Below are 14,291 nucleotides of genomic sequence, written 5' to 3' on the forward strand. Positions count from 1 at the left end.
GATCATAATCATGGACTCCGATGATAAAGGTAATTACATTATTTTATTAATCAACAGTAGAATGAAATAATGAGATGTGATTCTCTGCACCCACATTACTACGTCAGAGTTATTGCCGTAAGGAGAAGCCACAAGCACAGCATAGTAAATCTGACAGTCTGAGACCTCGCCTGTCTGAATGTTCAACCACTGTGTGTGCCTCCAGCTTTTTGTGTTTTCAGCAAGGATTCTTTGACAAAGGTTAATATCCACTGACCCATCCCTCTCCTGCTAAGCACTCTCATCTTATCTTCTTCCACCTCTTTAAGAGAAGTAGGAGTTTAATGCAAACTATGAGCTCAGCCACTGAGACTGAAGAACGTGCTGAGCATATAGATGTCTACCGTCCTCTCAAAAATATACATAAAAAATATGAATATTTAATGTGATGTTTCGTACTTGAATATTTACATAAATATATTGAATAATGTTAACTTGTAAGTAAAGTGACTCTCCCACTGAGTCTCCTTGATCAAGCCAAGATGCTAAGCAGTCTTTTAGTGACATCTATTGGTGTAATGTATTATTGAACAAAATTGTGTTTGGAAATACATTTCCCACTTTCTACCACAGCTGAACTACTTTACTAAATAAGAATTTACCTGGTTTCAGTGGCGTACAAAAAAGCAACAATCTTATTCTTTTAAATGTGTTACATAGAATCTTTTTGGAATCACGTCTCTTGATATCACTTAAGCTAACGAGCTGTTCATTCATCTCTGAGGACTTCATAGTAATATTCCAGTTTTTCTGTGTAGCTGTAAAAGCATTCGTTTCCCTTGAACTCTCCTTGCTTGGCCTTTCAGTTTGGGTGGACAGTAATGGCTTGGTAGCAGTTGTTCCCCACTCTTTATTTACAGTTGATTAATTAACAGTGCTAGGTGGGATGTTCAAAGCTTGAGATAATATTTTATAACCTAACCCTCCTGTAAAGTTTTCCACAATATGATTTTTATTGATGTTCATCTGATGCTCTCTCAGAACTTCTGTGGACTTCACGGAAAACCTTTAGTTATATCAAATCAAACACGTATGTTAGAATGGCACTAAATGGAGTTTTGACGAAAATTCAGAATGAAAGACTCACCTTCACCGCCTCCACCTTCCAGTGACTCTTCGGTGCATCTCCCAGCCTTCCAATCAGCATCCTGTCCGTCTGATTGTCCATCCAATCACCTTCAGACGCCTTGCTTTTAAAGGAGCTTCTACCGTGTTCATCTTCGCTTGTCAGCTGAGCTCATCCCTCGTCCACCCCACCACCACCATCTTCCTTCACATCTACTCCTGGCTTCCTCGCTCCCCGGCCGCCAATCCACCACCAGTGTCGGATCAGGGGGAAGACATATTTAAATCTAAGCCTTACAAATGGTCATCTTAGCTCATGTCATTCTCAGCATTCATGTCTTCCTCACAGGTCCGAGCACCAAAGAAATAACCATGTAATTTCTCATCATTAAAACTTTTCTAATTGCCATCCCTCTCTTTGTGAGTCTTTTACAGATTGAAATGGCAGTAAGTCTAAATGAGAATCTTGGCCAGGACTTGAAAATTATGTTTACAGATTTTCAGATTTTTATTTTAAAAAACATCCTGAAAACCATTTAGCGTTTCCTTTCCACTTCACAATTACACATTTAATGTTTAGTCTGGTTATTGGTCTGGGCCTTGAGTACCAAATGTAAACACAGGGTGTGTGTTCAAAGCTAGAAGGATCATTTAATCATATTATTAGCGTGTTTCTGGGTATTATTTTAAGCAAAATTAAGCAACTGCTCAGAAAGTTATATAAAATATATAAAAGTTAATAATAAAATATTGAAAACTGTGATGGAAAATGTCATGGGTCCTTTGTATTTAATGTCAGAGAGGACACTAGTTTATGATAGTCATATAATAATTTCAAGGCTATTGATGTTATGATCACTAAATTAAATCAAGTCTCAGAAGAATGAAACATCAGGGGATGCAAAGAAGAGGTGACATTTCAGTCACAAACCATCTGGCATCATTCAGTGACAAAAAAAGGGGAAACACCAAGTTAAGCGCTTTGAAGAAGCTGTTCATGTGGAACTTTCTATGGTTCTGGTCCCTCAAATCATTAAAAACACCTGTTTGCTCATAAAAATATAATTTCCAACTCATACTTGCCACCCAACTCCTAAGCCTTTTACCAGTTGGTCTTATAAACTGGATTTGGCTGTATTGTGTGATAACTAGTAACAAATTGTAATGGACATCTTTTAATCTGTCTAAATGACTGGACCGATCAGATTGTAAACTCCTGTATATAAATGTGATCTTTTATCTGAAGTGCCTTGAAATAATATTTGTTGTGAACTGGCCTTACATAATTAGCGTGATAGTTGGGGTGTATAAAAGTATGTTAAATCTGTTTGGTTACCTTCACTGTTTTCACTGTAGTTTCAGTATAAACCAAATTATGTTCAAACAGAACCATTTCTTCTGAACACTTACCTTTCTACTACAGGAAGTATTATCATATTGAATGTATTATTCATATTTCTATTTTATTAATCTGTTTTAGAAGTGAGTTAAATTTGACTTTTGTATTACATCCTAACAACTTAGATTTCATTCCATTCCATGCCAACTTTATTAATATAGCACCTTAAACATCCACAGGACCAAAGTTCTTTACACAGAATGAATGAATGAATGAATGAAACAGCGGTCACATGACATATGAACCAATAATAAAATTAATAGGACCTAAAGATAAATAAAACAGCACTGTATAAAATAATAAAATAATCATACAACCAGTCAGAATGAGGTAAAATCAATTAAAAAGTTGACATTTTAGATGGTGTCAAAGGTCAGGGAGAAGAGAAAAGATGGGTTTTGAAAAAGGATTTAAAAACAGTCAGACAAGAGGCCTGAGCGATGTCCTCCTCTGAGCTTATGCTTTGTGTTTGGCTCAGCTGACCTGAGGGAACAGAGAGGTGTGTAGGTGTGTAGGGATGTAGCAGCCGGAGAAGGGCAGGGCAAGGTCATTAAGAGCTTTAAAAGTAATTAAGAGACTTTTAAAATGAATCCTAAAATGTACAGGCAGCCAAGTAGAAAAAGGGATTTAACAAAAGCTCTGATGTAATTTTATAACTTTAGTTCAGGATCCATGTTGACCTCTACTTTACTAACAGTTGGCCTGATGTACTGAGTCAAGGAGTCAACATCTACATGGGGGTCTCAGTGGAGATTTTTCTCACTGAGATTTAAAACATTCACAGGCATCCAGGCTTTTATGTCATCCTGACTTGAAAACAGAGTTCTTAGAGAGTTGGAGTTATACTGGAACATACTGTATATCTAGTATGTCCTGCCAAAAGGACAGAGCCAACAGCAAGCTCCTAATCTCTTCCTCTTGGATAGAGCCAAGAGAAGCCAGGTAGAGCGTAAAACTGAGCCGTACGAGACCCCGTACAAGAGAGGATCAGAGGAAGACACATGGTCACCAAGTACACTCAGCTGAATAGGACCTTAATCAGTCTAGAGCTGTACAGCTGATGTACAGCTGGTTTACAGCTGATGACCCCCCCGTTCAAAACGAGGATAGTAAGATCCTATGGTCCACTGTGTCAAAAAAGCAACCGATAACTGTAAAAGCATGGGGACAACAGTCACCAATGTTAGTTGCTAAAAATATATCTTTAAGAACTTGAAAGGGCTGATTTTGTACTGTGTAATGATTTAAAAGCCAGACTGTAAAACCTCTAAAATTATCTGTTCCTTTAATTATGCAATTAATTGATTGTAGACTAGCTTCTCAAGGATTTCTGAAAGAAATGACAGTTTAGAAGTTGGCCTGTAATTAGCAAGAAGAGAGAGGTCAAGAGTGGGTTTATTAATCTATTATTGATGGATTGAATTAGACTATATTGTAAATGGTCTAAACTGTACTGTGCTTCATTATCTAACATCTTTACTGCCTGATTGTTAGCTCTCCTGATTGTTCAGTAAATGAATCTGAAGAGGTAATACACTTATGGGCTATAATAAGACATCCACCTAATAGGTGTCCTTGTCAAAATCAGTAAAAGTAGGTAAAAGTAAATTATATTTGATTGAACTTGCTTCAGCTAAAACAGAACATTTTTCATTGTTTATTATCAGCAGTTAATCAAATACATATAAAGAAACAGTAGGAAAGAAACAAGTTCATAACCAACTTTTTTACAAGGTAGCTTTTCATTTTTTCAACCTCATTCACTCCTCCTGGTTTTTTCTTTCATTTGTCTTTTTGTGAAACATGTTGTGCAGTAAAAAAGTAACATTATGGTACATTACCAATAAATAAATACAAAATAAAATTACTATTTACAAATTATATGCTGAGAAAAAATAAATTAAACATTCCATCAACAAATTTCACAGAACATTAAAATGCCTTTCTATGGCCTTAAAATGACTTGTTACATCAAATAAATATTAACTGATTCATCTTGGGATGCTGAACTATCTGGGTAAGACCAACAGTAATGCAAAGTTTTGATTTCTAAAACTAATTTTGGACATATTTAATATTACAATACCACCTTCAAGCAAAGGCATCGTTTATGGTACATTGTCTTTGTTAGAGTAAAATTTAATCAATAACAAGCTTCATTTAGAATGACTGGGCTCTGTAATCACAATAATAACCCTTCAATAAAATCCAGTCTTTCAACCTTTTTAGACACTTGTATCTGGGCTTCAGTCATCTATCAGTACTACTGCAAACTGCAAGGTCTTTCTTTTCATACAAAGCTCTGTGCTAAATGCAGTAACTTTGACAGACTAATGAAAAAGTTTGCATTTCAAATGTTTAGATGTTTAGTTATACTGTACAAGGTGTACAACTGGAAAACTGATGGTTGTGTGGGGATATGGATTGTTGTAAACTCAGTAAGGAAATGCACTCTTTAAATGACAAAAACAAATCTAATTGAATGTAAACTATAGATTTCCATTAAAAAGAAACAACATGTGAACTGAAATGCTGTCCTGATTAAAACTTTAAAACTGGGGAATAATTTAGAAGTATTTGCATTTCATACTGGTGGATCAAAACCATTTTGTAAAAAAAGAGATTTCAATATGGCAAAAGCAGAAACAGGAGCAAAAGACAAAATAGAGCGGGCAAATAATGGAAAACTCACTTTCAGGTAACTTTCTGTCAGGCATTTATTCTGTCAAGCCTCCCCGATGGGAAAGGCACAATATGTTCTCCATCATTGAATGTGGCAGAAATGTTGAGCAGAATTAGACGAATCCTGAGGGTTACAGGACAAAAAGAGGTAGACCCCAAAAAATTTCACCCTAGCTGAGCTGGATGCTTCTGTGAAGCTTGTGTCTGTGAAGACACAAGTTAATTCTTGACCCAAATTCAGGTCCTTACTAATACTGACTGTGGTCCAATTGCTGTAAGAGTGGCTTCTAAAAGATGGCCTTAAAGAACAAAATAAGAGCCTTCAAAGGCCATATCACAAACTTGCCTTCTGGGACTTGTCAGCACATTGAAAAACTGATTTTTTTATTATTGTCTAATGAGAAAAAAAGGTGATGGTTTCCAATGTCACTGGTATAACAAGGAGATCCCACTGCAGTTATTTTCTTCAGAAGTGCAGTTCACCATGCCCATCTAGGTTGGCTGTGGCTCAGTGGGAAGAAGTGGGAGAAGTCAATTTGCAATTGGAAACTTGGGAGTTTGATTCCACCTTCTTATTACAGCTGGGTGAATACAGTGTAAAGGTGATTTGAATGGAAAGCATGACAAAAAAATTCAGTACCTAAGTTAAGTCCATTTACCATCCTACAAAGGACTTTGTCCTTGTTTGGATAATCCTGCACATTCTCCTAATTGAAACCCACAAAAAATATCAGGGATGGATGGCAAGAAACGTTTGCAAAACTGGGTGTAGGTTCAAACCAGCCTACAGAAAACATGTCAAGAATGCTGATAGAAATTTTGAATAAGCCAACTTGCTGCATGTTCAATAAATGTCTGATTTGTCTCTTGCTCCTGTTTCTTCTTTACGCATGTTAGCCAGCTAACATAGTTACAAACCAGCAGCACAAAAACCCAATGTTTTTTTTTGTTTGTCTTTGGAGTTTGATCAGAAGTTTATATAATGATAATGTTGTCCTCTATTTTTTCTTACAATGCATGAGGTGGTTTCAGCTGTATGTGGGTCAGTGTATAACAACGATGTAACTTCAGTTTCCTAAAATGGTCAGAAAATCCTGTTGAGTTACAGTTTACAGATCAAACAAAAGTTCCAGCAGAAATGTGGACATAGAGCAGTAAAATGCATGTTAGAAAGCCAACGATGAAATCTCAGAAAACATCTATTTACAAAATTCAACATACAAGAGGTAATACAAAAATTATCAAACATTGTTAAGTTCTGTTAGCAAAAGGTCGTTTTTTACATTTCTAGCACAAGAGTTATACATCATCTTGTATTGAGAGAGGCAGTTTTCATATGGCAAAGCAAGACATACATTTCATGCTGCACTAATATAGTGCAAAATTATGCCTGGAAATAAGAACGGAGAGGCAGGCAGAATGTTGGCAGCTCGAGGATCCTTTAAGCTCACTTTTCCTTTTTTGGTGAAATTTTCCCTTTTCAGCTGCACCCATCCAGTAATGACTGAATGTTCTTTGAAGAACCAGGATCAAGAAGTGGATGTAATACCATGCAACAAAGCTGTTACAAAATGAACAACTAATGAATGAATATTTGTGCTTTTACAGCAAAATCTCTTCTTGCTTCCCCCTCTCCACTGAATATGGTTTGAATGCAGTTGGTGGTAGTAAATGTCAATAAAGCAAAGGCAGACTTCCAGAGGAAGAAAGAGAAGTCATGAAGGCTGTTTCAAAACAATGTACACATTTAAAACTTAAGAATGGAAAACAGGAACACAAGGCTGCTAATAAACATGGACTTTAAATGTCTTGAGTTCAGAGGTTTCTTTTTCTGTCAGAAACTTATATTTGCTGACCAATGCCCAGTAGTGACCCTGACATTAATAGGTATTAACAGCAACCTTGCGTCCCGAGCAAGGACAGAACTTTGTACAGTGCTTCTGTGAAGAGGAAGACTTCTACATGTCGGCGTCTCCATCATAGGCCAGAGTCAGAGGCTTCAGTCTGTTGTTCATCTGCCGTCGCTGTGGCTTCTTTGGCTTTTTGCTGCAGATTGGACGAACAACAAAATTATTTTCACACTCTGATCACAACCCAGCAATATTAGGCTTGCTTTACCCCTCCCTATAAAAAACTCATAGCTCACCAAAGGCCCAAGATTTAATATTTTTATATTATGCTAATTTGCTTGATGTTTGATGTTTAGGTGAAACCAGATATTTACATACACTGTACATACACGCTATAAAAAGAAACATAGCCTTTATTATGTCTCGAAATTAGACAAAGATATTTCTGTTTTTAGTCAGTTACTATTACAGAAATTATTTCTATTGGCTATATGCCAAAATAATGACAGAGATTTTTCAGAGATTTTTAAAAAACCAATATCAAGTTTACATAAACTAAGATTACTTTGCCTTTAAACAGTTTTGGAAGAGTTTTGTTAGTGTTTGATAGGTTAATTTGCAACATTTAAGTTAAATGAAGGCATACCTGTGGATGTATTTTGAGGCAAAAACTCACACCCATTTCTTCCTTTTTGTACAACTTCCAGGTACCTGAAGGTACCACCTGGTCAAACAATTATACACAAGTATAAACCACATGGGAATCTTGAGTCATCCTACTGTTTCTGTGGACCAGATAATTTTTTTTTTTTTTACCGTGTCCTGTCTGGCAGTGTAGCACTCAGTGCCCAAGAAACCCAAGAGATTTACATTCACAAGTGGAGCATTACGGCTAACACCGTAATGCTTGATACGTATATGTCCAGGTCCAGGCAATGTAAGTAAGTAAGTAAGTAAAAGTTTATTTATATAGCGCCTTTCACAGACATTAAATGTCACAAGGTGCTTTACAGAAGTGCACAATTATACATTAAGATAAAACAATAAAGGCACAAAAAATTTAATAAAAACCATCACTATGAGGGTAGTGGTAAATATAATAGTCACAAGCCTATAGTAGCATAACTACATCCAACGCACTGGAACTGTTCAAAAGATTTGCAAAAAAGATAGGTTTTAAGTTTGCTCTTAAAAACTTCCACAGAATCAAGAGAACGTAACGAGAGTGAGAGATCGTTCCAAAGCTTTGGCGCAACGGCCTGGAAGGAACGATCTCCTCTAGTCTTAAAACGGGTGTAAGGGACCTTAAGAAGATTCTGATCCAATGACCTTAGCCTTCGAGAAGGGATATACGGACACAACAGGGCTCTAATGTATCGGGGAGCCTGACCATGGAGAGCTCTAAAAGTCAGAACCAGGATTTTGAAATTAAAGCGTGACCCAGAGACCCGAGATCCCAGGGCACATCGCTCCCGAAGCAGAGGCCCAACAGAGCCAGGCTGCCCAGGCTTTGGAAAGCAACCACCGGAAATAAGCCAGCACACACCAAAGCACCGAGAACCACCAATACACTACCAGGCAGAGACACCAGCCACTCACTGGGAGTATGCCAGGGAGGAAATCGGTGTCACGGTTTACTTGATATTGGACCCCAGAATGCAGACAAGCAGGCAGCGTGATGGTAAGTGAAGAAAAGGTTTAATTACAAAAACTCACACTCAGCAGGAGGCAGGAACAAAACAAATGGGCAGGCATGACAGGCATGGCATGATCAAAAAAACAAGACTTGGTTAGAGAACTAGACATGAGCATGAGAGATGTTTCCGCGAAGACTAACAGAACAGGTGTGAATATATGGCGTCAAAACCAGTTGGAGCAAGGAGACAGATTAACTGTTTAAGCAGGTGAACTGAATAAACTTAATTAACAGAACAAAACGTGACTGGAGCAAAACAGAGACTCTTGAACACAAACTAGAAAAACACGAAGCAAAAGCATAACCAGATCCGAAAACCAAACTTGACAAAACATGAACAAGACGACAAAACAAAAGCATGACCAGGAAAATAAACAGAAACATGATTCAAAACTTGAACAGTGAAAAACATAAGGAAAAAACCCGAAACCAAAAACCAAACAACCCCAAATCATGACATAGGGCCCACATTTGATGGGTGACCTAAACTGATCCAGAAGAGGGATCAACCCAAGACCCAACCTGACACAACAACAGACACACACAGTCACAATCACACATTCCCACCCTCATGCAGCACACCTAAAAACTCTCACACCCATGCACCCAACGTAAAGACACACAACAATGGATGTCATACACTCAATCACGCTCCCCATACATACTCCGTACTCCCAGGTCCAGGTACTGATAGCCCAGAGGGCCAACCAGGCCCTGGACCCAGGAGGTGGTCCCCTTCCTTCTGGGGTGGAGACAGGCAGACTGTTCCGGCAACAACCCAGACTAGTACCGACTGAACACGAGAAACCCAGGCCCAGACCCTGACCCCCCGCTCCGACCCCAGCCCCCAATGACCCCCATCCCCATCCAGACAGGGGGCTACGTACAAAAGAGGGGCCTACCTGGTCCAAACGAGCCCGCCAGCGATGAAGATGTTTAATGTGAAAGTGTGCATCAACCTAAGATTAAAAGCTTTAAATTTCTGGAGGCCTATCCTGTTGTCTGATTAAACAAAATGTATGTGTTTGGCCATAGTCCCCAGCATTACATCTGTAGGAAAACCTGAGAGCCCCATCCTAACTTGTATGTATGGGGGTGGCAGCCTCATGTTGTGTGGGTGTTTGGCTGCAGCAGTGACTGGTGCACTTCACCAAAAAAAATGGCATCATGAGGAAAGAACATTATGTAGAAATATTGCAGCAACATCTTAAGGCAGCCGGCAAGTGAAAACTTGGACACAAATGGATCTAAAATGGAAATGACCCTAAGCATACCATCTGACCTTAATCCCATGAAAAAAAAAAAAAAATCTGAAAAGTGTGTACAAGTAAGGTGGCCTGAGAACCCGACTCAGTTACAGTTCAATCAATAGGAATGGGCCAAAATTCCAGCAAACTATTCCGAGAAGCTGGTTTAAGAAAACACAAACCGAAGGAATGTATGTAATCTTCTGAACACAAAAAAAGGAAAAACAAATTAAAAAGGAAAATTTATTTTTCAGTATTCTGACATTTAACAAATAGAAATAATTTTGGTAATCCTAACTGACTTAAAACAGCAAAATTTTAGTCTAATTTAAGGTCAGACAATAAGAAAATATGGGTTTAGTCTTTTTATGTGGTGTATGTAAATATTACATCAAAGCTAGGAAAGGTTTCATATAAAATCAGAATCAGAAAAGCTTTATTGCCAAGTACGTTTTTGGACATCCAAGGATATAAATAAGTATATTTTTAGTTCTACATAGAACAGATAAAAAAACTTGAAGTATTCTGCTTGCCTATTTACTTGTGCAGTAGTGAGGTCATGCTTAATGGTAGGAAGGGGTGGTGTAAACTGCAAATGAAGCACACTCAAATTCAATAATGCTGACATAAAGAAAATGGGTATGAAATGTAAATAGATGACCACTAGATGGGGCGACAATAACACTAACTATAACCTGAGAAGTGTTCAGCTCAAATACGTTTTAGGTACTTTAATAAAAACCCTATTATTATTATTATTATTATTATTAAAGCAATGACTTGTAATTAATGTTCTGAGTTCACAAACAGCTGCTTTGCGGTGCTAAAGGTTTTATTTCCTTATAAACCTGCTACAATAAGTAAGGAACTTTGTTCTGGGTTGATTTATAGCGAAGTGTTGTTTCTGGAATAAATCTTATATCATTAAATAGCCTGTGGAGGTAATGTGGCGAAAGCATCATGTTTGCACTAAGACCTTGTGGTCAGTTGCAGTGTGTAGCCAGTGCTGTCCAGCTCACCTCACCACAGGATGTGATCCACTGGGAGATAAATGGTGTTCTGTCTTAAGGCACATACTGCTTGCTTGTGCAGTGATGGAACAGGGAGTGGACGAGGCCCTGACTAAGTAATAAGAGTTTCAAAGTGAGCTGGTGGCTGTAAATGGTGCTGTGAAGATGAAGGCTGCTGGAACGGTGCAGCACACTGATGCTGTGGCTCCTGTTGGAGCTGGCTCTGCCGATTAAACTCATCTTGTTCTAGTTTCTGGCAGGCAGGACAGGTGTAAGGCACAGTGTAGGTGCTCGGTTCCATCCAGTAAGCCCCATCTGAAGGGGAATCAGACCTCAACTTGCGGCATAGGCAACGACCACAATAACTGAACACAGTGTTAGAGTGGAGGCACAGAAAAAAGAATAAGAAACAAAAGGGACAAATGATGAGAAATTTAAAATAAAAATAAAATGATTGAATGAACATGAGCAGTGATGTGATGGAGTTTAATTCTGTCAATCGTCTTTCTATAAGGCATCAAACGGCCATTTAGTTTGTCAGATTAATGCTTTTAACTAGTTGATTCTTAAAGTTGGTGCCTGAGGTGAAACACCACTTGGCGGCTCTTAAGATTTTCTTAAAGAGTGAAATAATAGTTTAACACGCTTTTTTTTTCAATTTATGTGCAATTTCTACAGTTAAAATGTAAAATTTATTGTGGTCATCACTCTGTATTATAATAAACATGATGTAAAAATCACATGACAAACTACAGATGGATAGTGGGAAACACCAACAATGACAAATGAAAAAATCACTTTGTAACCTGTCAAGACTGTTCTTCTTTGTACTTTTATACAATATATTATAATATAATTTATAAATCCCATTTTGGTATTATTCTGTTTTAAATTGAGTACTGTTCTGTAGTCTGAAGTCATCCTGCATTCTTTCTAATTTGTTGCCCAGCAGCCAGATTTGTTATAATCGATTTAAGTGCTGTTAATATTTCACCAGGCGTTCTGAAGTTCTCTGGGCATTGGATCGTATTTCATTCAGTTTAAACGCCTGAATCATTCAACCACATACGGGCTGAATGATTAATAACCACTTTTTGTTATAGGTTCTCTTATCTATCAAAAATAGCCTGTCTGTGATTACCATACGAAATTAAGGACAGATGGTGAAAACACTAAATTTAGGGATTTATGTGGCAGAAACAATGTTTTGAGTAATTTCTTTTTAAAAATTTAGTTTTTTATGCTTTACATTATTGCACAGGGCAAAGTCTAGAAAACACGAATGCTTTTCCAGACTGAGGTTCTGTATTTTTAGGCCTATAAAGTACTGAAAACAAGTGTCCTACTTTTCCATGATTGTTAAAACTGTGCAGCAACCCTGGTAAAATGTATTATTACAACAGATAAAACCTAAAGAGTTTTTTGTTAAGTGCCTTGAGATGACATTCGTTGTGTGTTAGTTTATTTATAAATAAAAAACTAAAACTAAACTGCTGTTTAGTGTGGTCGTTTGTGTTACTTTAGCTGGCTTATTAACAGTGTTTGCATATTCAGTCAGAGACAGACTATGCTGAAACTCTCCACTGTTATTTTAAATCAGGAGGTTGAGGAACCATTACTTTAATCCAATCTAAACCCATAGACTGTAGAACTCACGCTGGTTTCGAAGAATAGAAATACCTCAATACATTTTCAAAAAACGGAAAATTATGTAAGCAGAATTGCGCAGCCATCAGTGTGTACTGCATCAAACTCATGTCCCTGCTTTCTGTATACCCAGATAAAACGAGAAATAAGTTTTCTTAACTATTGCACCTGTGGAGGGGTCATAATGAATGAGTTTAAGTTTGTATTTATATATATATATATATATATATATATATATATATATATAGCCTGTCCAGGGTGTACCCTGCCTCTCGCCCATAGACTGCTGGAGATAGGCACCAGCTCCCCCGCGACCCACTATGGAATAAGCGGTAGAAAATTACTGACTGACTGACTGACTATATATATATATATACACACACACACATTATCAAAGCCACAGATGTCTCTTATTTTGCTCATGAACATCTTCCTTACGGTCACCTCCATCACATCACTAAATGTTGATAAATGGCAGCACAAGTCATGAAAACATTATGACGGAGAAACTATAATTGTGAAGAATTTTGTACATTACCAGGCTAAATATGTCATCGAGATGATGAAGACGAGTAAAACAAACACTCCTGCTGCAACTCCATACACCCAGGTCTTCAGTGTCCCATCTGCACAGAGTCATACACACACACTCACATTATGTGCATTCATTTACAGGACTGCTGTCTACAAGACATTCTTTCTTGCTATGTGTGTACAATAAACATGTCCACTGAACCAAAACAGCAGTTTTAATCCTGTGTCAAAAAAACTATTCACATTTTAAAAAAAGACAGACGCTGCATTTAATCTTTAACTTAAAAATAATAAAGAATTAATGCTAAATATCAAAAAAGTCACATGTATGTCAACTGCAAATGTTTCGTATTGGGCCAACATTAGATTACTATTCAATTCAATTCAGTTTTATTCACAACACATGTCGTCTCAAGGCACTTCACAAAGGGTTTGGAATGGTATAGGGTTGTTGGGGAGGTTAGAATAAACTACTGAGTGTTAGAGTTTGGTCATTTTAGAATGGGCTATGTGTAGGGGTACTAAGTAAAATAATAAACTGATAACCCCCAATCCTTGTGGTTTTTAGTATAACAATGGCCACCAGTGGGCTCTACATGGACACACTTTATCAGTGTATTTCACTTAGTACCCCTACACATAGCCCATTCTAAAATGGCCAAACTCTAACACTCAGTAGTTTAATCTAATCACCCCAACAACCCTATACCATTCCAAACCCTTTGTGAAGTGCCTTGAGACAACATGTGTTGTGAATTGGCGCTATATAAATAAAATTGAATTGAATTGAATTGAATAAAGTTTGTCCATCTAGAGCCCACTGGTGGCCATTGCTATACTAAGAACCACAAGGATTGGGGGTACCTCTCTCTGTCAGACTGATTATAACCATTGGTAAAGAGAAGGGGTCGCACAGGTAGCAGAAATGGAAGGTGTGTTTGCATCTCAACCATAACTGAGCCGGTTGAGGCTAAACCTGACTCCCCCTTACTCCATCCAACAGAGAGGGAGGAAGGCAGAGGTAAGAATAACTGGAGAGTGTTGTTTCCTGTTGCATTGTGTGAAAGGTGGGTAACTTTAAAATGGGCCAATTCAATCAAATTATTCAGACTTCAAGTCAGG

At 37.7% G+C, this 14,291-nt stretch overlaps 1 protein-coding gene across 5 annotated transcripts in view; it reads right to left on the reverse strand.

Moving 5' to 3' along the window:
* Nucleotides 1-4,147: 4,147 nt before the first annotated feature.
* The window catches only part of thsd7aa (thrombospondin, type I, domain containing 7Aa), a 180,326-nt gene continuing 170,182 nt past the window's right edge, over nt 4,148-14,291 (reverse strand). For 2 of the 5 annotated variants that reach the window (XR_007041014.1, XR_007041012.1), the window contains 3 exons: nt 13,174-13,261; nt 10,998-11,353; nt 4,148-7,231 (listed from right to left, as the gene is read on the reverse strand). Coding sequence is in view for 2 of the 5 variants with exons in the window: in XM_047383875.1 (XP_047239831.1) it covers nt 7,144-7,231; nt 13,174-13,261 (176 nt within the window). In the remaining 3 variants the exon portion in view is untranslated. Of the gene's footprint in view, nt 7,232-9,599; nt 10,568-10,997; nt 11,354-13,173; nt 13,262-14,291 lie in introns of those variants that run through there. The other 3 variants (XR_007041013.1, XM_047383875.1, XM_047383876.1) reach the window with 3 other exon arrangements.

This window comes from Girardinichthys multiradiatus, chromosome 13, assembly GCF_021462225.1.
Source record: "Girardinichthys multiradiatus isolate DD_20200921_A chromosome 13, DD_fGirMul_XY1, whole genome shotgun sequence".
Classification (NCBI taxonomy): domain Eukaryota; kingdom Metazoa; phylum Chordata; class Actinopteri; order Cyprinodontiformes; family Goodeidae; genus Girardinichthys; species Girardinichthys multiradiatus.